Genomic DNA, 23,711 nt, shown 5'->3' on the forward strand with positions numbered 1-23,711 from the left:
GCTAATTATCAAAGCATCTGTTTCTAAATAGAAAATTTAGAATATTGGATTTAAGTTTTCAAGGATAATGAAATTTAAAAAAATACAGCCTCTCTTCAGATAGATATACAATGGAAAAATCTATATAGAGAAGATCAGGCTTTCTACTTAACTAGGAGCCATATGATATTATCATCTAGCCAACAGGGAATCAAACACCCACTATCCACTTAAAAAGTCCCAAGTCCTAATAATGTCCAGATGGTCAGATTCCCTTGCGTAAAACTTCAACTCTGAGTGCCAAAATATGTTCAACACATGATTAAAGAAAACCCTCCACAGCCTTCATTGATTTCACTTAGCCTCTCAAGCACAGCATGCCTGATAATGAAAGGGCTAGAATTAAAGAGTAAAACAAGCTTGTTGCTTGACTGAGCCTCCCACTTCCACTGCCGTCTGGATTATTGATGCCAGTGGGGGCAAGACCAGGGAAAGTCGGTGAACCTGGAACGAAACCTGTGCCGGTTCCCGTTCCCGTTCCGGTCCCTGTCCCAGGAGTCCCCGTCCCTGGAGTCCCTGTGCCTGGAGTTCCAGTGCCTGGTGTCCCCGTGCCTGGTGTGCCCGTGCCAGTTCCTGGTGTGCCCGTGCCAGTCCCAGGTGAAGTTGGGGTTCCTCCACTGAACAGCAAGTTTAAAAATTAGATAAATATTTACCCATGCACTTGTGTAATAGTCTAAAACAACATATGTATTCTTGGAACAATACAGAATGGACAGCATAACAAACAAAATGAGTGGGAACATATTTTGGAAGTATATATAAATGCCCTCTTGAAACAATGAAGCCTTTTGTTTTGCTTATATAAAAAGAGTTAAAAAGTTTGAACCTTTTGCAAAAGCAGACTAATAACACACACCTAACGAAGCTTGGACTGCTGGCCTAACAAGGAATATGTTTCAACACAGACAGATAGATATGCATACAGACAAACTTCATGTTTAAACTAGTATAATTTGCAAGTGGACAGCTCAATGCATCAACCACAGCCACCTGCAGTTCTAACCAGATCTTAAGGTAGCAAAAATCAATAATTCACAAGTAATATTTTATTTTTTTTGCCACAATTCACAAGTAATATTAATGAATAACATTGCTTCAAGTAGTCATGGAAAAATTATTAAAATAAATATATAACATAAATCATGATGAGAGCAAGAGAAAAAGTCTGCACATGAGACTCAGCATCATCACTCATGCCAAATTTAATAATGACAAAAGGGTCAAAATTGCAATTACCAAATTTCAATTTTTTTGGCATAGTTGAGCATCTGAGGATCAACATCAAATTTAATAAGCAGAAAGGGGTAAAATTCATAATGATCAATTTGTCATGGCAGCTTATAAGTCGAATAGTCTCAGAAGATACTCTACCAGAAAATCCAGATCTACTTGAGAAACTCTTGTTAAAAAAGCAACACACTTGACAAGCACAAGTATTAAAACACAAGATCTATCAGATTTGAGAGACATGGTGAGTAACAAACCTAGCACTTGATGGGTAAACACATCCAGAAACAGGTGCTGCAAACAAAGAAACAAGTAAGCACAGAGTAGAGTCATAAATCCAAGGAAATCACACTCAAAATGTAAAGACTCACGAGGTGGATTTGCAGAAGGAGTAGCAGAGCCAGAGAAATCACAGCTAGTACTAGTTTGACCCTTTTTCTGGAAGTAGCTATTGACAGCATAATTACAATGGTCTTTGATAGTGTTGGGATTATAACAAGAACCACCTTGTATAATTGCTGTACAATCAGCTCCATTTCCACAAGCATAATCTATGCTCTTCTGAAGTATTGAGTCTCCTATCCCATCTTTACATAGACAATATGTTGCCGCACCTGCACCAAATTAATCAAACCCCATCAAGAAAATGCCACCCCACTTAATAAAAGAGACTCAAAAATCAAATCTTGCAGAAAAAAAGTGAACTTTACAAGAAACTTACTAGCATCTTTGGTCATTGAGAGCAATAAGAGCAAGCCCACTAAAACCACAGCCATAGTTTTTAGCAACTTTGTGAGTAAATTGTGATAATAAATGCTTTAGGAAGACTGAAAGAGTGGCTTTTTGTATCTATTTTATTAACCAAAGAGGGAGGGAGAGGGAGGGAGAGAGGTGATGTATGGTGTGTGAAGAGGAGGTTTGTTGAGAGAGAGATGAGAGAGATGGGGGTTTGGACTGTTTGCGTGTACTTATAATGCGTTTTTATAGTAGAAAAGTGATTAAATTATTACAGGGTTCATATTATAATACAGGGGACAAGTCATTTTTGAGCAGTAGTGTATGTGTAGTGTGCACGAGAATAAATGTATATGCATGTCAGTAAGTGTCTGTATATTGTAACGGTCATAAACTCACCTGCATAATTAAGTTTAACTCCACCTTGGCATCCTTCACTCTCCTCTCCCCACCAACTAAAACCATTGGTTAACTAATAAAAATAATAAATAAATTATATTATTAATGGTAAAAATATAATTCTATGTTATTGATCATAATAGTTGATTATATTTTAAAAATAATATTATATTATTCTGATTATTAGAAGGAGATGGGTTGGATATGAAATAAGTGTAAACCGATATATTTATATAAAAATTAATATCTTCATATTGTATAATGAAAATTTTTCAAACATCCTCAAATTATCTGAGTTGTATTTTTTCTAGAATTCATTAGTTTAAATATTAAAAATAAAAATTATCTTTTTAATAAATGGAATAGTTAATCATATATATAATATAAAAAGGTTTCAAAATTTATAAAGAATGAATTTCATGACACTTACTACTTAGGTTTAAATCTCGTTCTCTTTCCGACGCATAACTCATAATTTGATGAAACTTGTACTAGTTACATCGTTTGATTGCATAACACTGTAACCTAGTTACACAAAATTAATATATATTTTATTATATATATATAATATTAATATTTTCCAGGATAAATGTTTATGTGAGGTGAATAAATGCTTCCTTAGATGGAATATATTTTGAGGAAGGAAGGATTCAATATTTTAAGAAGATTAAAAATAATTTATTCCGAAAGATAATAAATCGTTTAAATATGAAATAAAATTATATTAAATAAGTATTTAATTATTTATAAATAATGTTACATAAGCGATTTAAAGAATATTAAATATTGATAATCCTTTTTCAACCTTCGTGTAATTTTAATGTTGTAATAGAAAATAGTGGTATTATTAATTCTATGATAATCCTCGTCCATATTATTGCGTGAAGGAAACTTCATTTAAAACATATGTATTTGAATACAAAGGAAAAATAACTTGCCACAAATAACTATCCACTTTTAATTAATCAAAAAAATTAATGTCCAATTAGAGTGGATTACTACGTAAAATTAAATTTAATATTTGTTACAAATTCCAAAACAAATATATATTGAAGATACCCTTTCATTGTTGAATATGGCTTTTATTGGATCTTTAGTTGAATGCAATATAAACTTGTCACAAATACGAAGTGAGACATCAGAACTGCTTGATTGTTTTGTAACACCTTCAATATTCCCGTTATCGATTCTTAACTGTCAATTGCTAAAATCTTTTATAACTTGATTCTGTTCCGGAGTTTTTCTAGATTGTAGCCACATGTTTTCTTGGGGTATAGACATTGATCTCACCCTGAAACGAATCAGAGTTGCACCGACAATGACTGCTCTTGGGGCTTTCAGAATGACGGGTAATATTTGACGATAATTTCCTCCAAATACTACAATGATGCCACCAAATGGTTTGGTAGCTTGTGCAGAGTCAACAAATGTCGTTATGTCACGTAAGTTTGATCAACGCATTCAAAGGCATTACGGTGTTGCATAGTTGTCCCATCCTAAATTATGAGTCTTGGTTGCTGCAGTAAGGCTATAATGTCAGTAATGTTTTATTCTCACAGCCGAATGTCAATCCACTTTGAGAGAAATGCGGTATCTTGATTGGATGTCCTTCCATCGAGAAGCAAGATATCAGCGTTCCCATATGAGGTAATCAGGGTGTGGGGTGGGGGGGGGGGGGCAATATTAAGCTCGGAACGGAGTCGGGCACACATTGTTTATCATAGAAAATTCTTTTCATAACCACCACTGACATGTATAAATATAATGGACCTTTTGTCTTATTAACATTATTGATCACTGAAAGGTATATTTCCAATTGTTCTGCATTTAGTTTGACAAAAATTTGCGTCATGCTTTTCTTTCATCTCATTAATGTTGTAACTGGTTTCCTCATTTATAAGTCGACTCACATCCTCATTCGAATTAAAAGGAGGACTGTCAACTATTGCTCTCCAACCCTTTTGATGTGATTCATAGAATTAGAGGACATATGATCGTTTGAGGGATATAATATCCTACAACAAATACAAAGCACAAACTTTAAAGTTAAGAAATTATAACATTCCTTAACAATTTTTTCAAATATCTACCACTACTAACCGACAAAGGAAGCACTACTGTTAGTGGAACGAGGGAGGAGACTCGGTGTGAGGTGGGACATTCTCTTTGTTTAGCTCGCATTCCTTATCATTTGTACGAAATCAGAGTCAGTCAATAACATTACTCCACATTTTTTTCCCACGAATTGTATGGATTAAGCGTAACTGACAATATGATAATATGCGTTCAATATCTTCTTTCGTTCTAGACGGATAAAAATGCTATTTCATCATTACGAGATCGTAATTAACTAAAAACTAATATATTAACATAAACATAAAAATCTACTAGCATGTAGAACAAATAAATAACAATAATTGAGAATATAGATAACAAACGTATATACAAACATTAGACAACATAGATTCACATGTAAATCAGCTTCTTCGATTTTCGGCCTATTGAAAAAGTTGTTGATGATTAATTTTTGTAGATGAATTCATAACAAAATGCAGGATAAGAATCATGCAAATCTACCAAGCAATTTTTGAGCTACATACAATGATCGACTTGATTCACTAGATTGATTTAGGTGATCTTCATAAAGTGATTTGGAAATGTGTGATATTTTAATTACGGACTTGAGTAAGCATATCACAGATTTGAGCAACTAATTCACGAATAAATCGTAACAAAATGATGATATAACACATATCTTTTATTCTTCATGCAATACGTGTTCATATAATCAGTTGTGGTTTAAAATCTGCTAATCAAAAAATATGGAAAAATGGCTATGGTAGATATAATGGGTGTGTTTGTAAAGTTAGGTGTACTTCAAAGCACATGCACACACACTTAAACTTTTAACATAGGTAAACACATAGATGTATGACCGTATGTGTGATAGGAGGCAATGATATTGACGGGAAAATACAATCATTTTTCGGAGGATCTAGTAGTATAAGCATAATAAAATCCTTCAGGTTTTATATACGATGAACCTATACAATACACTCAGAGTATACAACTCAAACTTCAAATATAAATCGATTTCTTACATTTACTAATTTCGCACATATTTTTAAATATGCAAGTATTTTATTAAATAAAATAATTTTTCAATATTAATTAATTAATTTATGTGTCATTGACAACATTATTCAGTATTCTCGCTCATACTACAACTATCAAAATAATTTTTTACGCATACTAATTCCAATCAAAAAATATTCTTTTAATATATGTAATTCTAAACATACAGATTATATCTTCATATAAATATAAGTTAAATTTATTGAGTAATATATGATATTTATAATTTAGTAACAAGTCAATTTATTAAAGAAATATAATTCAATATATGTTAAATTTAAATAATATCAACATATGATAATTTAAATAAATATGAACAAAAATGAATATAGTTCATCAAGTTTTATAATTATGATTGTTTTACATTATAATTATAAAAATATTTAGAAGAAAATTTATATTCAAAATACAAAAAAGTTTGTTTTGTATTAGCATATTCCATTCACAATATTCAATCATTATCGATTGTTTCTAACAAAATTATGGAGGATGTATGACTCGAATTTTCAATAATCACTAATTTTCTTTCTAAAATTTTGTAATTATAAATTACAACTTTTCAAATTTAAACCTGTCATGTCAAATAATACTCTATTAATTATAAAAAGGAACATCAAATTTCAAAAAAAAAATTGAACAATATAAGTTTGACAATAAGATATAAAAATCAAATTGAATCAAAATTTTATACTCTATAAAATAAAAAATGTCAATTTATATCCTCTTATAAATAAAATCACTTTATTTATGTTTTATAGTTTTGAAATATGAAATGATTATTTAATAAAAATTTAATCATAAATAAAAAAAATTTAATTATAAATTTGTACTTGTATATCCAATTTAAGTAAGATTGTGGTAATAACATTTTTTCCATCAGAAAACTATATGCAAACATGTATGAATAAAACTAAAACAAATATATGGAGTATAAATCTAAAACCCTAATCCCCCTTTTGTCTCTCATCTCTCTCACTGAGACTGAGCTGAAACAACAATGGCGATGAACATAATTTTCAACCGATCTCGTCCTCTTATCCTGAAAACCCTCAAACCCATCTTCTCCAAGCCCATATCCACCTTCCCATTTCTCTCTCAACAACCCCAACCCCTCTCCCCTGATCCACCCACTCCGGCCCCACCCTCCCAAACCTCCTCAGCTACCTGGACCCACCCCCCTGGGTCCACCCATTCTCTGGTCCCACTTGACTTTCTGCAGACCCATGTTGTTAAACTTGAGAGGATTGCAGAGTCCTTAGATTTGGAGTCGATAAAGGAGCTTTTTGCTGATTGGATGACATTGCAGAAATGGCATGATATGAAGAAGGTGTTTGAGCATTGGAGCAGTTGTTATGATAAGAATGGGAAGCTCAATAAGCCTGATGTGGGGTTGTATAATCATTATTTGAGAGCTAATTTGATGTTGAAAGCGTCGCCTAGTCAGTTGCTTGAGTTGGTTTCTGGGATGGAAAGCTTAGGGATACACCCGAATACGGCTTCGTTTAATTTGATTCTCAAGACTATGTATCTGTATAAGGAGGTCGATACTGCTGTCCAATTGCTTGATAGGTATGTTTCTGTGCATTTCTGTGTTACTTCATTTTTTACTTGGTTTTTATCTGCAGAATGTATGTGCGTCGAGTTGGTGGAGGCTAATGAATAATTGTAATCTTTTTACTTGTTTGTTAATGCAGATAGCTGTTATGTAAATCTTGATTCTTTTGTTGGTTTATAATTTGGGAATGTGTGGGTTTGGGGTAAGTTGTTGCAAGGATTGTGAAAAATCATGTCTTTATTAGTGCAAGTAATAACTAGTACTCTAAATTATAATGTCTTCAATACTATGTAATATGAAATAATTTGAGTATACCATTGTTATTAATATTGTGTGTAATAGTTACCCATTGTTGAATGATAATGTTATTGTTATCGTAAAGAATGATGTGTATTGTACTCATTGTAGTTATGGCGCTCGACTAGTCAACTAGGCGTTTTCACGGGTTCAACTAATGAGGTCGACTTGCTAATTATTTAAGAGTCAGTCCACTTGTCTTTAGTGGGTCAATAGGTGCAAATTCAGAATAAAATGAATAAAAGATGTATATAACATTGCAAAGACTTATACTCAGTATGTCTTTTGATGAGGAACAAGAGTAGAGAACTTTTAGTTATGTTATTGATTAGTTTATATGTATTTAGCTCAAGGAGAATAAAGCTATTTGTTTACATGTTTTGTTTGGGGCTTTTAGTTTATTAATTATGCAGGTAATTTAAAATAACCTATCTTCATACGGGCCGTGGTCTATTGCGGTATATCTTAGGGTTTATATTCCCTAATTAAGTATTGTAATTCCCACATATTTAATTAGGCTTGAATTTGATTATGAGAATATTATTGAATATTGAATTGGGTCTCTTTCAAGGGGGTGCGATCCGCGACTTTTCTCTCCTCTGCGGATGGGAAACCCCTGGGTACTGGGTTTTCTTCGGTAAATCGACCCAAATTTTATATTTTTCCTTGTTTTTGTTATTATTATTAGTGTTCTTTCTACAAGTTCCTTTTCTGGTGTATATGGAGAAATGGTGTTTTAGGAATCAGGGACACTTCTGTCCCTGCCATGTACACTTGTTGGACATGGGAGTTCTTCCACGATCCTAATCTTCAATGTTGTTTTCAGAAATCGTAGTCAAAATTTGTAATAACTAACCACTTCACAAAATTAAGTATCAATGTGTATTAGCAAATACGAAAGTAAAGATGCTCATGTTCATTTCTTCATGAATGAAACATTTACTTATATTTTCTAAGTTAGATGAACAATTTATGCATTTGATTGAATTTACAATCCTATTGTGGTTTGTTAATAGGTTTAGTATGTGTAACATGAAATATATATATATATATATATATATATATATATATATATATATATATGTGAAAAGTATATTCATATATTCCGTCCCCCCTACCCGAACCCCCAATTTGTTATATTTGTCGAATTCATGTATCCCTGCAATATGCACTGGCGTCCTTGTCCTTGCTTTTAGGTGTTTCCAATGAAGAAGTATTCAGTAAACAAGTTGTCTTTGCAGGCTGTTAAGAGTGGGAACTAACAAAAATAATGTGTGCTTCTTGCTTCAATTTCACATGTATATAAATCATAAGTTTAAAAACTAAGGTACCACTGCTAAGTGCTAACCCATGTAATAAAAGTTGAGTTTTAAACATATGATAATTTGTGATCAGTGGAGTGTCATTTACCTATTTATCTAAATTTATGCTCTCAGGATGATCGAGTCAGAAAAAGAGACAGTAAAAGACAGTGAACAAGATGTAGTCTGTAGGCCTGATGACGAGTCGTTTGATTTGGTTGTTGGTATGCTACTTCATGAAAATCGGATGGAAGCTGCATTTAAGTATATAGATTTAAACTTGAAATCTGGACACAGTATGTCGTCAAATGTGTTTTCTGAGTGTGTGTTTAAGTTTATGGCATCCGGAAGTTTGGATACACTGGTCTCAGTTATTGAACGGTGCAAGGTAAATGTGATGAAGGCTAGTGTTAAAGTTGTGGATGATATATCTATGCCTTCTTATTGTTTTCTCACTTAATGTTGTGTTTTATTTTTGCTACTAGAAAATGGACCAAAACAAGGCATTAAGACCAGAATGGAAACTGTGCCTCGATATGCTAGACTGTGCTATGAAGGCTGATAACAGTGAGCTAGCATATTATGCCCTTGAATTTATGGCTAAGTGGATGATTCAGGATGAAAATATGAGACCTCCTCGTTATCTCTCCGTGGAAGAGGGACTGGTCGTGTCTTTGCTTGCAACTGCTGGTAGAACTTACAGCAAAAAACTCCTAGATGCTGCTTGGACAATTCTTAAGCGTTCTCTGCGTAAAAAGAGGGTAGCCAATGCAGAAACTTACCTTGCGAGGATACATGCCCATGCATCCCTAGGGACTGAGCATCTGAAGAAGGCATTTGGTGCTCTTCATGAATTTGAATCCTTGTATGGAGGTGCTGATAAACAATCCGCAGAAGATCTATTTTCTCCATTTACTGCCCTCTATCCATTGGTTGTGGCTTGCTCGCACAACGGCTTTGCAACTTTAGATTCTGTAAGTCTTCACAATCAGTTTCTGTCCCTTGGGAGCTTAAGGTTTTGCAGGTCTTTACAATTAGTTTTTGTCAGTTACATATGTACATAGAGACTAGAGAGAGCATCGTATTCCCCTAAACCTCTCTAAAAATCAGCCGAAATTGGCCTAGTGGCAAGTCTCGGACTCTTTTCCGAGGTGATCTTCAACTACTTGGACATCAATCCAGTTTCGAGTAAAATCAGGCGAAACTCGGATTTAAAAAGTCCAAAAGAAAAGAGAAAAAAAACTAAACAGCAAATGTGATATTTGGACTAATGGTGTATTTTAGTGTTCAACTATCTACAATTATCCTTAGTTTGAATGGGATTCCAACAAAATTTTGGAGTCAATGATTATTTATGAAATTATAGCATGTAGCATATAATTATTATGTCATCATATATTTATTTATATGTATATAGGGTTGCACTCCTGAAAGAATAATAAAGACCACTATGATAATACTTTATTTTTCATAGAAAATTATTTGTTAAGATTATAATTACATAGTTATACACCAATTAAACTTAATATATGAAATCTAACATCCAAGCTATCCAAGTTATTAATATAAGATATTATAGAATCCAGAATGGAATCTAGGACATCTAGGACAGAATCCATAATAGAATCATATATATTTTTTGCACAATTAATTTTTACATAGAATTATGTTATTTTTAATCCATATTTAATACTATTATTATTCATAATAAAAGGTTAATTAGCTTAAAATTAAAATTTTATTCAAGTTTTTGATGAGATTCTATATTCAATTCTTAAGTATTCTTCTTTGTTCTTTTTTGAAGGGTGTTCTTCTTTGAGCAATGGCATATATATATGCTAGTGATCAAATATAAATCAATTCTTAAATACAAACTAAAAACCAGTACACAATCACTGTTTACAACAACAGGAATCACCAGTATACACTGCGTTAATCATTGTTTTATACAGTAAACTTAGCAATTTTTATTCTTCATTATTGAGAAAATCTACTTATCTTAATATTTGGGGGTCAATTATTAATTATCAATTGTAGTTGTGGGACTTGGGAGCTCCATGTTGGTAGTTTGTGATGAGAGGAGTTGTGTGATGGTGGTAAGTAGTCGCTAGTTGTAGTAAGTTAAGGTGGCAAGTGGCGGTGACTATTAGTGATGTATGCATGGTGACAAGTCATAAAAGGTGTTGGCAATTGGCAGGATGTCCATTATTGCATTACGGGGGAAGATGATTAGCATATATGTTTGTATATATATGTATGTATATATTTATATTTGAGAGATATGTTATATATAAGATGGTGATTTGTGATGTACAAAGTAGTCTGTAGTTGAAAATAGTGATAAGAAATTGGTCAGCGACTCGTTTTAGTTTGTAGGCTGATTTGGTTTGTATTGGAGTAAGACTCTCTCTATATATATCTTATTTTTGACCCTGAATACTGATTCTGAATACCCCAAATGAATCGCAGTGCTTGTTATTCAGTAGGTTGGCCTAGTTGAACCCAGTTATAATTTTGACAGCACTGCTAAAAAGTAAAACCCATCTTAGCCTAAAATACAAATTATCACCAGTTCGAGTGGTACAATTTACCAATTACAGTGGTATATTGATATATCATACTAGTATAAATTAGTTAATCTATTGGATAGTTAATAATGAGGTGTGATGATCAATTAGTTTATATGTTAAATTTTGTTTTCATTTGAACACAAGCCTCTATTGAGATATATAGCTTTAATTACACATTTAACTTTTTATTTTATATTACCAATACTGTTGCTATAGGTCTATAGTATATAATATGTAAAAATGCTGTGTGTTCGAAACATAATTGTTCCGTCTATCCTATAGCATTTTTTTTTAATGTTAAGATTGCTATCTAAAGAGATTATAAATTTATAATATACAACATCAAGATTACAATTTGAAGAGGATATGAAATAGAATCATTATCTTCACGGGGTCAGCCGAACTCTTCAACAGGTAATACCCTGAAATTGTATTAAATATGTGCCTTGTAGAGGAACTCTAGTTCAGTTGGATATTGATTTCTGATATATTTTCTGAAAAAAATATATTTATAGGTGAGTGCTGACCAATGTGTATGGGAAAACTGTCTGTAGTGCCAACCAAAAATGTTTTGCTCTGCCTATAACTTGTTAAAGGCCTTTGTAGCGACCAATTGGCAATCTTAGCCATGCTGCATTTGATGCTTAGATCTTTCACTTTTTTCTAATTGAAAATGTGTGCTTTGAGGTGGTTTATCCTCTTGATGCCTGGTGCTTCTTATTGTATTGTTCTTTTTCCATTTATGAGTTCACAAACTGACTCACATCTAACCTGAAAATTTGATATTAATCCAGGTCTATTTTCAGCTGGAGAATTTGAGTAAGGCAAATCCTCCGTACAAGTCTATTGCTGCATTAAATTGTATAATCCTTGGTTGTGCAAATATATGGGATGTTCATCGTGCTTCCGAGACTTTCACAGCAATAAGCACTACGTTTGGATTGACACCTGATGTTAATTCATACAATGGTCTAATCTGTGCTTATGGCAAGCTAAATAAGGTAAAAGGTTATTTACTGCCCGCGTACTGCCAATCACCTCTCATCTTATGCATATAAGCAGAAATCACGCAAACTTGCTTTTTGATTAGTCTGAGCTCTAATTTCTAATAATTATGTCCCCTAAATGAAATAAACTAGCATAGAAATGTGCCTCAAGTATAAATATAATGGGGTACATAAGTAGCAAAATGTAACTACAGTTAGTATGTTTTGGATTAAAGTGCTTCAATACAAACTTAAAGCAAGTCCAATCCTAAATGTATAATAGTTATAGCTGTTGCTATAGTGTGGCACCAAAAAGTGTTTTTTGGTCCAAAAATAGGACTTAGCACTCCAGTGCCAGTTGCATTTTGCAACCAAATTATTCCAATATTCCAATTTTAACTAATTTATTTTATCTGATTCTTCCAGTTTTCTTTTAAGGTACACCAACTTTCATTTCTCGTATAGTTGAATGATGTGGCATGATGCAAATCCTTGGTTGCAAATTTGCAACAATATTTGCATTCAGAGTTTGCAACTCCTTTGGAATAGTGATATTTTGGCATTTTGTGCAAATTATAGCAATGCAAGTATGCAACCAAGTACAACGTTGCATTGGACTTGCTCCAAGTCATTGTGGTCAAATACAGATTTGCTTGCATGTTTTAACTTGTCGATAAATCTTCTGACTGATATAAATCTTTGTGACAGAGGAAAGAAGCTCTAGAGCTATTTGAACAGCTTAAAAGTTTAGGTATTAAACCAAATGCAATGACATATGCACTTCTTGTTGATGCTCATCTTGTTGCTAAAGATCCAAAATCTGCACTCTCAATCATAGATGAGATGGTGATTCCCTTTTCCTCTCTAATATTACATTGGCAAATTGCCCTTTGCTCCGCTTGATTATAATTTAAGGTAGTTTGATGTTTTATTCAATAAATTCTATGCTTCAGGTAATTTCAGGATACACACCAACAAAGGCGATTCTAAAAAAGGTCCGGAGGCGGTGTATTAGAGAGATGGACTATGAAAGTAATGACCAGGTGGAAGACTTGGCCAAAAAGTTCGGGATCCGCATGGGTACAGAGACTCGCCGTAATCTACTATTTAATCTTCAGTACACTGCTGATTATGTGCAGGAGAGGTGAATCTATGATGCACATCAGGATTATATAGTTTTTAGAAGATGAAGGTAAGAGCTTTGAACTTGTATCATTATATCTGTAGCTCACCTGCATATTTATCTTCTAGTCTGGCCGCATTTCTGAATATATATAATAGTGTTTGCAAGTTTTTTGAATTGGTCTTAGGTGGACTCATATCTTTTTTTTTTTTTTGCACGCAAGTACCCTAGAATTGGGAAGTCATTACAGTTAAATTTTTTATTACTGGATCTTGAGCTTGTTGGCCTTTGCCCTTGTTAACACTGGTAATTCGTTTCCAGGTTTTTCTTAAATATCGGAGGCAAAACTTCTGGGGTCTCTTAGTTTCTGAAATCAGATTTGTTAAAGATGTTCGACACGTCGACTTTGTCAGTACATCTAGTTTTGCTGGACTGTGAATGGTTGCAGGTTTACTTTAGGATCTTAGATTTTTATGCCTGATTGCTAGAATGAACCCTCTACTCTTTGCATCGTGAGGAACAGTTTAGGGGGGGAACAGTTCAATTTCAAATAATTGCAACATGGGGCTAGGTTGTGACATATAGTTCATTTTGTTGCCAGTGAAGAATTGTATTTTTGTTTTGTGTTGGTCCATATGGATGATTCATTTATATTAGCGATTTAATATGTTGATAAGCTTATAGCCAATAACTGATCACATTGTGTATGCATATTCTCAAATTTAATAAAAAATCTGAGCAAATGAAGTTAGTGTTGACTTGTCGAATAAAAATCTAAATGCAAGCGAATTAGAAACGTCGAAGCCAGAAGCAGTTTCTGATTCCTCTGCCTTCAGCCCTAAAGACTGGGACAGCAGTTCGCTCGTAGTTTTAAAATATAAGCAAGCTGTTCTCTCAGCTTTTTCCAGGAAGAAACCGAGATACTCTGGATTTCACGTCCAAATCTGACTGAAAACATTAATCTTTTTTTTTTTAAACTATGCATATATAAAAATGTGATACAGAATAATTTTACAAATTAACTTGGGAGCTCATTTATTTTTATGTAATAAATAATGATTTATAATATTAGGATATATGTTATTTTAGCGAAAACATCCCTTCTTGCAATAAATTATAACCTCGTTTAACTTTTTTTTTCTCAGAATCAAATCTTTATATTTAAAAAATATAATTTTTTTTTTATAAATAAGTACTTTATTTCTACAAATAAAAGGTATCAAAAAACTATTAAATATATAATATCAAAACATATTATATAAATACATAAAATTGATTTCCTAAATAAATTTTATTTTTGTTGAATAAGAGTATCCTGTGTCCGGCAGCTCGGCTCTGACTCGCCTGGTGTGTAGTGATGAGACTTACAAGCAGCCCTAAACCTCTGTTAACCCTCTTCTTCTCCGTCCGCACCATAGCCACCGAGTCAACCCAACTCACCCCCACACCCTCACTCGGCCGAGTCAACCCGGAGCACCTCCTCCGAGTCTGCACTATTCTCTACCAACAACAAAACTCTCCTGACCCCAAACTCCACTCCTCTCTAAAGGCCTCTAATTTCCACCTCACCCACGAGTTTTTTCTCCAGGTATGCAACAATTTCCCATTTTCTTGGAAGCCCATTTACAAATTCTTCCATTTTACCCTCTCAAACCCTGATTTTCAGCACACCACACTCACTTTTAATAAAATGTTGGGGGTTTTTGGGAAGGCTAAGAATGTTGATGCGTTGTGGGACTTGATTCGAGAGATGGGTAGGCGGCGTTTGGTTAATGATCAGACGTATCGTATTGCGTTGAAGGCTTTGGCTTCGTCGCGAGAATTGAAGAGGTGTGTTGAGTTTATACATGAGGGTGATATACTACTCTCCAAGTCTGCACTTTAAACTTGTTATGTCTGCTAATTTCAAATATATTTTTAAAAATTAAAGTGCTTTTCCTTTGATATTAATTAATTAATTAATTAATTTATGTGTCCTTGACAATAATATTATTCATCCACTATCGTTGTATTATAACTATCAAGATGATTTTTTTAAGCATACACTTTTATAGTACTACATTAGTTTATAATTTAGTAGCAAGTCAATTTATTAAAAAAAAATTATTCAATTCAAATTTAAAGAATATCAATACCTAATAATATAAACAAAAAATGAATATATTTCATCAAATTTTATAATTATTATTTTTTTACATTATAATTAGCAAAAAATATTCAGAAGAAAATTTATATTCAAAATACAAAAAGAGCTTATTTTGTATTAGTAAATCCAATTCACAAATTTAATAATTATCGATTATCTTTAATAAATTATGCACGTATATATGACTCGAATTTTCGATAATCACTATTTTTTTCTAAACTATTGTAATTGGTAATCACAATTTTTAAATTTAAATGTGTCAGGTCAAACAAGATAGTATACTTTATTTTTTTTAAAGCAAATAATATTATTAATGGAAATCATTAATTAGGACCCAACCGGGACGATTCTCGAATTGTCAACTAAAATGTAATTGTGAAATAAATATCGAGTTAAACAATTAATCGTTTTTTAGATCGCTTAACATATGGGATATTCAAATTTTTTGATTTAAAAATATTATAATGACATATCAAGCAATCCAACTTACTGAGACAATATAGTATTAATTAATTAGAAAGGAGAACGAACACTATAATTTTTGGCAATAATATATAAAAATCAAATGAAATCAAATTTTATATTTTTTAAATAAAAAAATATCAATTTATATTCTTGTGTAAAGAAAATCACTTTGTTTATATTTTATATTTTTGAAATATGAAATAATTATTTACTAAAAACTTTTATTATAAATTTATACTTGTATATCCAATTCAAGATAGATAGTGGTAATAACATTTTTTTTCACTAGAAAACTATATGCAAACATGTATGCACAAAACACAAATATATGTGTAAATCTAAAACCCTAATCCCCCTTTGTCTTTCATCATCTCTCCTACTGAGACTGAGCTGAAACAACAATGGCGATGAACATAATCTTCAACCGATCTCGACCTCTTCTCCTGAGAACCCTCAAACCAATCTTCTCCAAACCCATCTCCACCTCCCCATTTCTCTCTCAACAACCCCAACCCCTCTCCCCTGATCCACCCACCCCGGCCCCATCCTCCCAAACCTCCTCAGCTACCTGGACCCACCCCCCTGGGTCCACCCATTCTCTGGTCCCACTTGACTTTCTACAGACCCATGTTGTCAAACTTGAGAGAATTGCAGAGTCCTTGGATTTGGAGTCGATAAAGGAGCTTTTTGCTGATTGGATGACATTGCAGAAATGGCATGATATGAAGAAGGTGTTTGAGCATTGGAGCAGTTGTTATGATAAGAATGGGAAGCTCAATAAGCCTGATGTGGGGTTGTATAATCATTATTTGAAAGCTAATTTGATGTTGAAAGCGTCGCCTAGTCAGTTGCTTGAGTTGGTTTCTGGGATGGAAAGCTTAGGGAATTTGATTCTCAAGACTATGTATCTCTATAAGGAGGTCGATACTGCTGTCCAATTGCTTGATAGGTATGTTTCTGTGCATTTCTGTGTTGCTTCATTTTTTACTTGGTTTTTATCTGCAGAATGTATGTGTGTCGAGTTGGTGGAGGCTAATGAATAATTGTAATCTTTTTACTTGTTTGTTAATGCAGATATCTGTTATGTAAATCTTGATTCTTTTGTTTTGTTGGTTTATAATTTGGGAATGTGTGGGTTTGGGGTAAGTTGTTGCAAGGATTGTGAAAAATCATGTCTTTATTAGTGCAAGTAATAACTAGTACTCTAAATTATAATGTCTTTAATACTATGTAATATGAAATAATTGAGTATACCATTGTTATTAATATTGTGTGTAAGAGTTACCCATTGTTGAATGATGATGTTCTTGTTATTGTAAAGAATGATTTGTATTGTACTCATTGTTGTTATGGCGCTCGACTAGTCAACTAGGCGTTTTCACAGGTTCAACTAATGAGGTCGACTTGCTAATTATTTGAGCGTCAGTCCACTTGTCTTTAGTGGGTCAATAGGTGCAAATTCAGAATAAAATGAATAAAAGATGTATTTAACATTGTAAAGACTTATACTCAGTATGTCTTTTGATGAGGAACAAGAGTAGAGAACTTTTAGTTATGTTATTGATTAGTTATTATGTATTTAGCTCAAGGAGAATAAAGCTATTTGTTTATATGTTTTATTTGGGGCTTTTAGTTTATTAATTATGCAGGTAATTTAAAATAACCTATCTTCATACGGGCCGTGGTCTATTGCGGTATATCTTAGGGTTTATATTCCCTAAGTAAGTATTGTAATTCCCACATATTTAATTAGGCTTGAATTTGATTATGAGAATATTATTGAATATTGAATGGGGTCTCTTTCAAGGGGGTGCGATCCGTGACTTTTCTCTCCTCTGCGGGTGGGAAACCCCTGGGTAATGGGTTTTCTTCGGTAAATCGACCCAAATTTTATATTTTTCATTGTTTTTGTTATTATTATTATTGTTCTTTCTACAAGTTCCTTTTTCTGGTGTATATGGAGAAATGGTGTTTTAGGAAGCAGGGACACTTTCGTCCCTGCCATGTACAAGTGTTGGACATGGGAGTTCTTCCACGATCCTAATCTTCAATGTTGTTTTCAGAAATCGTAGTCAAAATTTTTGTAATAACTAACTACTTTCACAAAATTAAGTATTAATGTGTATTAGCAAATACGAAAGTAAAGATGCTCATGTTCATTTCTTCATGAATGAAACATTTACTTATATTTTCTAATTTAGATGAACAATTTATGCATTTGATTGAATTTGCAATCGTATTGTGGTCTGTTAATAGGTTTAGTATGTGTAACATGAAATATATATATATAATATGAAAATTATATTCATATATTCCGTTCCCCCCTACCCGAGCCCCCAATTTATTATATTTGTCGAATTCATGTATCCCTGCAATATGCACTGGCGTCCTTGTCCTTGCTTTTAGGTGTTTTCAATGAAGAAGTATTCAGTAAGCAAGTTGTCTTTGCAGGCTGTTAAGAGTGGGAACTAACAAAAATAATGTGTGCTTCTTGCTTCAATTTCATATGTATATACATAAGTTAAAAAACTAAGGTACCACTGCTAACCCATGTAATAAAAGTTGAGTTTTGAAGATATGATAATTTGTGATCAGTGGAGTGTCATTTACCTATTTATCTAAATTTATGCTCTCAGGATGATCGAGTCAGAAAAAGAGACAGATAAAGGCAGTGAACAAGATGTAGTCTGTAGGCCTGATGATGAGTCCTTGGATTTGGAGTCGATAAAGGAGCTTTTTGCTGATTGGATGACATTGCAGAAATGGCATGATATGAAGAAGGTGTTTGAGCATTGGAGCAGTTGTTATGATAAGAATGGGAAGCTCAATAAGCCTGATGTGGGGTTGTATAATCATTATTTGAGAGCTAATTTGATGTTGAAAGCGTCGCCTAGTCAGTTGCTTGAGTTGGTTTCTGGGATGGAAAGCTTAGGGAATTTGATTCTCAAGACTATGTATCTCTATAAGGAGGTCGATACTGCTGTCCAATTGCTTGATAGGTATGTTTCTGTGCATTTCTGTGTTGCTTCATTTTTTACTTGGTTTTTATCTGCAGAATGTATGTGTGTCGAGTTGGTGGAGGCTAATGAATAATTGTAATCTTTTTACTTGTTTGTTAATGCAGATATCTGTTATGTAAATCTTGATTCTTTTGTTTTGTTGGTTTATAATTTGGGAATGTGTGGGTTTGGGGTAAGTTGTTGCAAGGATTGTGAAAAATCATGTCTTTATTAGTGCAAGTAATAACTAGTACTCTAAATTATAATGTCTTTAATACTATGTAATATGAAATAATTGAGTATACCATTGTTATTAATATTGTGTGTAAGAGTTACCCATTGTTGAATGATGATGTTCTTGTTATTGTAAAGAATGATTTGTATTGTACTCATTGTTGTTATGGCGCTCGACTAGTCAACTAGGCGTTTTCACAGGTTCAACTAATGAGGTCGACTTGCTAATTATTTGAGCGTCAGTCCACTTGTCTTTAGTGGGTCAATAGGTGCAAATTCAGAATAAAATGAATAAAAGATGTATTTAACATTGTAAAGACTTATACTCAGTATGTCTTTTGATGAGGAACAAGAGTAGAGAACTTTTAGTTATGTTATTGATTAGTTATTATGTATTTAGCTCAAGGAGAATAAAGCTATTTGTTTATATGTTTTATTTGGGGCTTTTAGTTTATTAATTATGCAGGTAATTTAAAATAACCTATCTTCATACGGGCCGTGGTCTATTGCGGTATATCTTAGGGTTTATATTCCCTAAGTAAGTATTGTAATTCCCACATATTTAATTAGGCTTGAATTTGATTATGAGAATATTATTGAATATTGAATGGGGTCTCTTTCAAGGGGGTGCGATCCGTGACTTTTCTCTCCTCTGCGGGTGGGAAACCCCTGGGTAATGGGTTTTCTTCGGTAAATCGACCCAAATTTTATATTTTTCATTGTTTTTGTTATTATTATTATTGTTCTTTCTACAAGTTCCTTTTTCTGGTGTATATGGAGAAATGGTGTTTTAGGAAGCAGGGACACTTTCGTCCCTGCCATGTACAAGTGTTGGACATGGGAGTTCTTCCACGATCCTAATCTTCAATGTTGTTTTCAGAAATCGTAGTCAAAATTTTTGTAATAACTAACTACTTTCACAAAATTAAGTATTAATGTGTATTAGCAAATACGAAAGTAAAGATGCTCATGTTCATTTCTTCATGAATGAAACATTTACTTATATTTTCTAATTTAGATGAACAATTTATGCATTTGATTGAATTTGCAATCGTATTGTGGTCTGTTAATAGGTTTAGTATGTGTAACATGAAATATATATATATAATATGAAAATTATATTCATATATTCCGTTCCCCCCTACCCGAGCCCCCAATTTATTATATTTGTCGAATTCATGGATCCCTGCAATATGCACTGGCGTCCTTGTCCTTGCTTTTAGGTGTTTTCAATGAAGAAGTATTCAGTAAGCAAGTTGTCTTTGCAGGCTGTTAAGAGTGGGAACTAACAAAAATAATGTGTGCTTCTTGCTTCAATTTCATATGTATATACATAAGTTAAAAAACTAAGGTACCACTGCTAACCCATGTAATAAAAGTTGAGTTTTGAAGATATGATAATTTGTGATCAGTGGAGTGTCATTTACCTATTTATCTAAATTTATGCTCTCAGGATGATCGAGTCAGAAAAAGAGACAGATAAAGGCAGTGAACAAGATGTAGTCTGCAGGCCTGATGATGAGTCACTGGAAACAAAGATGAAGTAGGTTCTAAAAAAATTTAATTATATATTTACAAAAGATGGAGACAATAAATATTCTTACCACCAGTGCATACTCCAAAATAAGCCTTGTTCTGTATATCATCCATTAGTTGTTCTAGCTTCAAGCGAAATACTCGTGCAACAATGTCTGGATTGTCTACTGATTTTGCTTCCAAAGGAATAAGTTTCAACATCTGATTTATTTCATCCCAAAGTGGGTTGCATGTCATGGTTAGAAAAATATCTGGATGTCCAACATGACGGCAAACTGCCAATGCATCCTGGAAATTCTGCTGCATGTATCTCTTCGAACCAACAAAACCTGCAGGTAGAATGAAACTTTTGCCTATCTTGCCTGCATCAGTGTCGCCTTTACGCAAGTAATCACAAATATGACTGTAAAGCTCGTTCCTAAGTGTTGTCTGGTGAGTTCTCAACCACCATAGTCTTGACTGTTCTACAGCAGAAAAAGCATCGACAATGTATTGTTGGAATAGACGACCACCTAAACGCGGAGTCATACCTACAACAAAAGTGTTAAAAAAAATTTGAATAACTGACTTATATTTGAGAAGTATTGTAAAAAGAGATGTTGACAACTAACCTTCATTGTGACGTATTTGGAATTTGTAGGAGTAGAATTCCTTCATGGTACATTTTTGTCTCTTCTTTCCTTTTGATTCTGCAGTTTTAACATAGTTGATGTCTTTATGGAAGCCATCTTCACCTCGGGGGAAAAGTAATGGGTACTGTAAAGACATGAGCTTTGGGTGAATGTTAGTGACACGCTGAAGACCGCCAACTTTGTTCTCGACAATAATGTCACGTGTAGGACCAGGGTCTTCAACGTCGCCCACCATAATTGCAGCTACTTCATTGGATGGACCAACATGATTCTCCCTGCCGCTTTCTGATCTGCATACTTTTAAAATTATCTTCAAATCAACAAAAGGGGAATCTTTGAAACGATCTCGCGCTATCCTGAATTCTTTAACTAATTCATTGGTCTCGTCTAACATCTTCATCAGACCATCAACAATCGATGCATCCACTTTATCACCATCCTTTACATCCATCCATTGCATTCTATTTTCCAATTCATTTTCAGTATCATATATGTAGAGTTGACAAAATTTAGGTGTATCTCCGTCATTAGGAATTAGGGAACCAAAAACGTGGTGGTTTTGTCCATTTAATCGATAAATGTATGGGCCACCTCCATTGTTAACTGAATGGTCAACAGTCCCGCCGGTTGATGTAAAACAGAACATACTGTTGTATATTCTGGAGCATTTTCTGAACTCATTACTCTTCACAGGATCATTGTATATTTGCCAAAGGTATGAAGGAGTTGGAGGAGTTTTCTCAAGCTTTATGAGACCTTGGCGACAGCAAATTGAAAACTTTGGCGTTCCTTTCTTGTTTTTTTTGTTAACTCTCTCTTCCTTCCACATGAATGCTTGACAATACTCGCATTTATAAGATGGTGGACCCAAGCTGGCATATTCTTTTGGAACTGGTATGAAATTGTAAATAAATGTCAGATTTCTGGAATGAAAAGTAGACAACATTATATTTCTAGGCAAGATTGAACTTACCTGTCTTTGTTCTGAGTGCCGGAACTATGATGGTTTCCTCTTCTGCAAGTTTGTAGAATGATGAGTAAAACAAATGAATATCCATGGTTGTTAATTTGTAAAGACACTTACCATCTTCACTATAGGCCAAGTTATTATCTTCATTGTTCGAGCCATCATCACTTAAAAAACCATCATCGTTATCATCAAATCCAGAGATAACTGATTGTTCTACAGTTTTATAATGCATGTAAGTAGTATAAACATATATATATATATATATATATATATATATATATATATATATATATATATATATATATCCAAAAAAAATGTGATATCTGGATTGAAAGTTTTTGATATATAAATTTTGAACATAATACCAATATTTTCATATTTATCTTCGGTTGAACTATCTCTTATTTGAACGTCTTCTTGAAACAATTGGCGGGTAACTTCTTCTACATGTGATGGGTCCTTCCTCTTGCATGTCCTTTTGGGTGGAACAATGTTTATGTTTCCGTTAATTGCATTAGGCACTTGTGTATTATATGTTCCTAAATCACATTAGAGAAATTGAAAATACTGGTAAAAAGTTTCGTGGAAACTTGTAAGAGGCTAAGAACAAATTAAATTACCTGAACCAATTGCATCTCTTCGACATGGAGTGACATCGCAATCATCATTCCGATGCTTAGAGTTTGATAAGGTGGATGCGGTGGTTTTCTTCTTCCTCCCATTGTTTTTTTTAATGCCAGAATCCAAGAATTTGAACTTTGGTTTTGAAGGTAAACGCTGATCATGTTCAACATTTTCTTTCATTAAGAGAGGAGCATTTTTCTTAGAAGCAGGCTTCTTTTTCATATTTGAATCGACTGCACGTAATTTGGATGTAGGGATTTGTTGCGAACTGGGGACACAATTTTCTACAGCACATCTAAGCTGATTTCCACACATTCTGCCTTTCGGTTCTAAAGCCTTGGTACCACTTAGATCATCAATGATATTAGTCTTATCAAATAGAATGTTTCTTGAAACATGCCTTGCTGGAACGGAATCTGCAACATTGGTTTTCAAGCTTTCATTTGCATGTTTGGATATTTTAATAGGATAAAAAACGTTATTATGCATAGGATTGTGCACAGAATGTGATCTCAGATATCTGGAAATTTGTAATCTCTCAATTAAACCACCAACAAATTCTAAATTGAGATTCATGTTATGAAGTAAGCATGTTTTGTCTATTGAAAGTACTGTCTTTTATACATGTAAAAACAAAGATATGGTGCTTACCGATTGGAATGGCTTCTTCATTAGAAGTATTCATTGCACCTAACCTCCAGTGCATGAAGACACCTCCACGATTGAAAGTCATTTCGA

At 33.3% G+C, this 23,711-nt stretch overlaps 3 protein-coding genes across 5 annotated transcripts in view; 2 read left to right on the forward strand and 1 right to left on the reverse strand.

Moving 5' to 3' along the window:
- Window positions 1–20: 20 nt before the first annotated feature.
- Window positions 21–2,231, reverse strand: LOC108197066 (PLASMODESMATA CALLOSE-BINDING PROTEIN 4). Its single transcript, XM_017364548.2, has 4 exons — window positions 1,988–2,231; window positions 1,638–1,880; window positions 1,524–1,560; window positions 21–656 (listed from the first exon to the last, which is right to left on the reverse strand). Exons 1-4 carry the CDS (start codon window positions 2,040–2,042, stop codon window positions 338–340), a joined length of 654 nt encoding a protein of 217 aa, XP_017220037.1. The 5' UTR covers window positions 2,043–2,231; the 3' UTR covers window positions 21–337.
- A 4,221-nt stretch (window positions 2,232–6,452) lies between these two features.
- The window catches only part of LOC108199331 (pentatricopeptide repeat-containing protein At1g26460, mitochondrial), a 38,493-nt gene continuing 21,234 nt past the window's right edge, over window positions 6,453–23,711 (forward strand). The window contains exons 1-7 of one of the 2 annotated variants that reach the window (XM_017367110.2): window positions 6,458–7,104; window positions 8,824–9,076; window positions 9,174–9,662; window positions 12,053–12,259; window positions 12,953–13,090; window positions 13,198–13,436; window positions 13,689–14,043. In XM_017367110.2, the coding sequence (XP_017222599.1) occupies window positions 6,533–7,104; window positions 8,824–9,076; window positions 9,174–9,662; window positions 12,053–12,259; window positions 12,953–13,090; window positions 13,198–13,392 (1,854 nt within the window). In that variant the 5' untranslated portion in view covers window positions 6,458–6,532 and the 3' untranslated portion in view covers window positions 13,393–13,436; window positions 13,689–14,043. Of the gene's footprint in view, window positions 7,105–8,823; window positions 9,077–9,173; window positions 9,663–12,052; window positions 12,260–12,952; window positions 13,091–13,197; window positions 13,437–13,688; window positions 14,044–23,711 lie in introns of those variants that run through there. The other variant, XM_064083583.1, reaches the window with a different exon arrangement.
- On the forward strand, window positions 16,276–20,961 carry LOC108199333 (pentatricopeptide repeat-containing protein At1g26460, mitochondrial). 2 transcript variants are annotated; one of them, XM_064083584.1, is made up of 4 exons: window positions 16,276–16,927; window positions 18,615–18,977; window positions 20,480–20,562; window positions 20,665–20,961. In XM_064083584.1, the coding sequence occupies exons 1-3, from the start codon at window positions 16,380–16,382 to the stop codon at window positions 20,559–20,561; spliced, it is 993 nt and encodes a 330-aa protein (XP_063939654.1). In that variant the 5' UTR covers window positions 16,276–16,379; the 3' UTR covers window position 20,562; window positions 20,665–20,961. The 2 variants fall into 2 exon arrangements, with proteins under 2 accessions (XP_063939654.1, XP_017222601.1); XM_017367112.2 differs by lacking the exon at window positions 20,480–20,562 and having other exon boundaries at window positions 16,280–16,927.

This window comes from Daucus carota, chromosome 8, assembly GCF_001625215.2.
Source record: "Daucus carota subsp. sativus chromosome 8, DH1 v3.0, whole genome shotgun sequence".
Lineage (NCBI taxonomy): Eukaryota > Viridiplantae > Streptophyta > Magnoliopsida > Apiales > Apiaceae > Daucus > Daucus carota.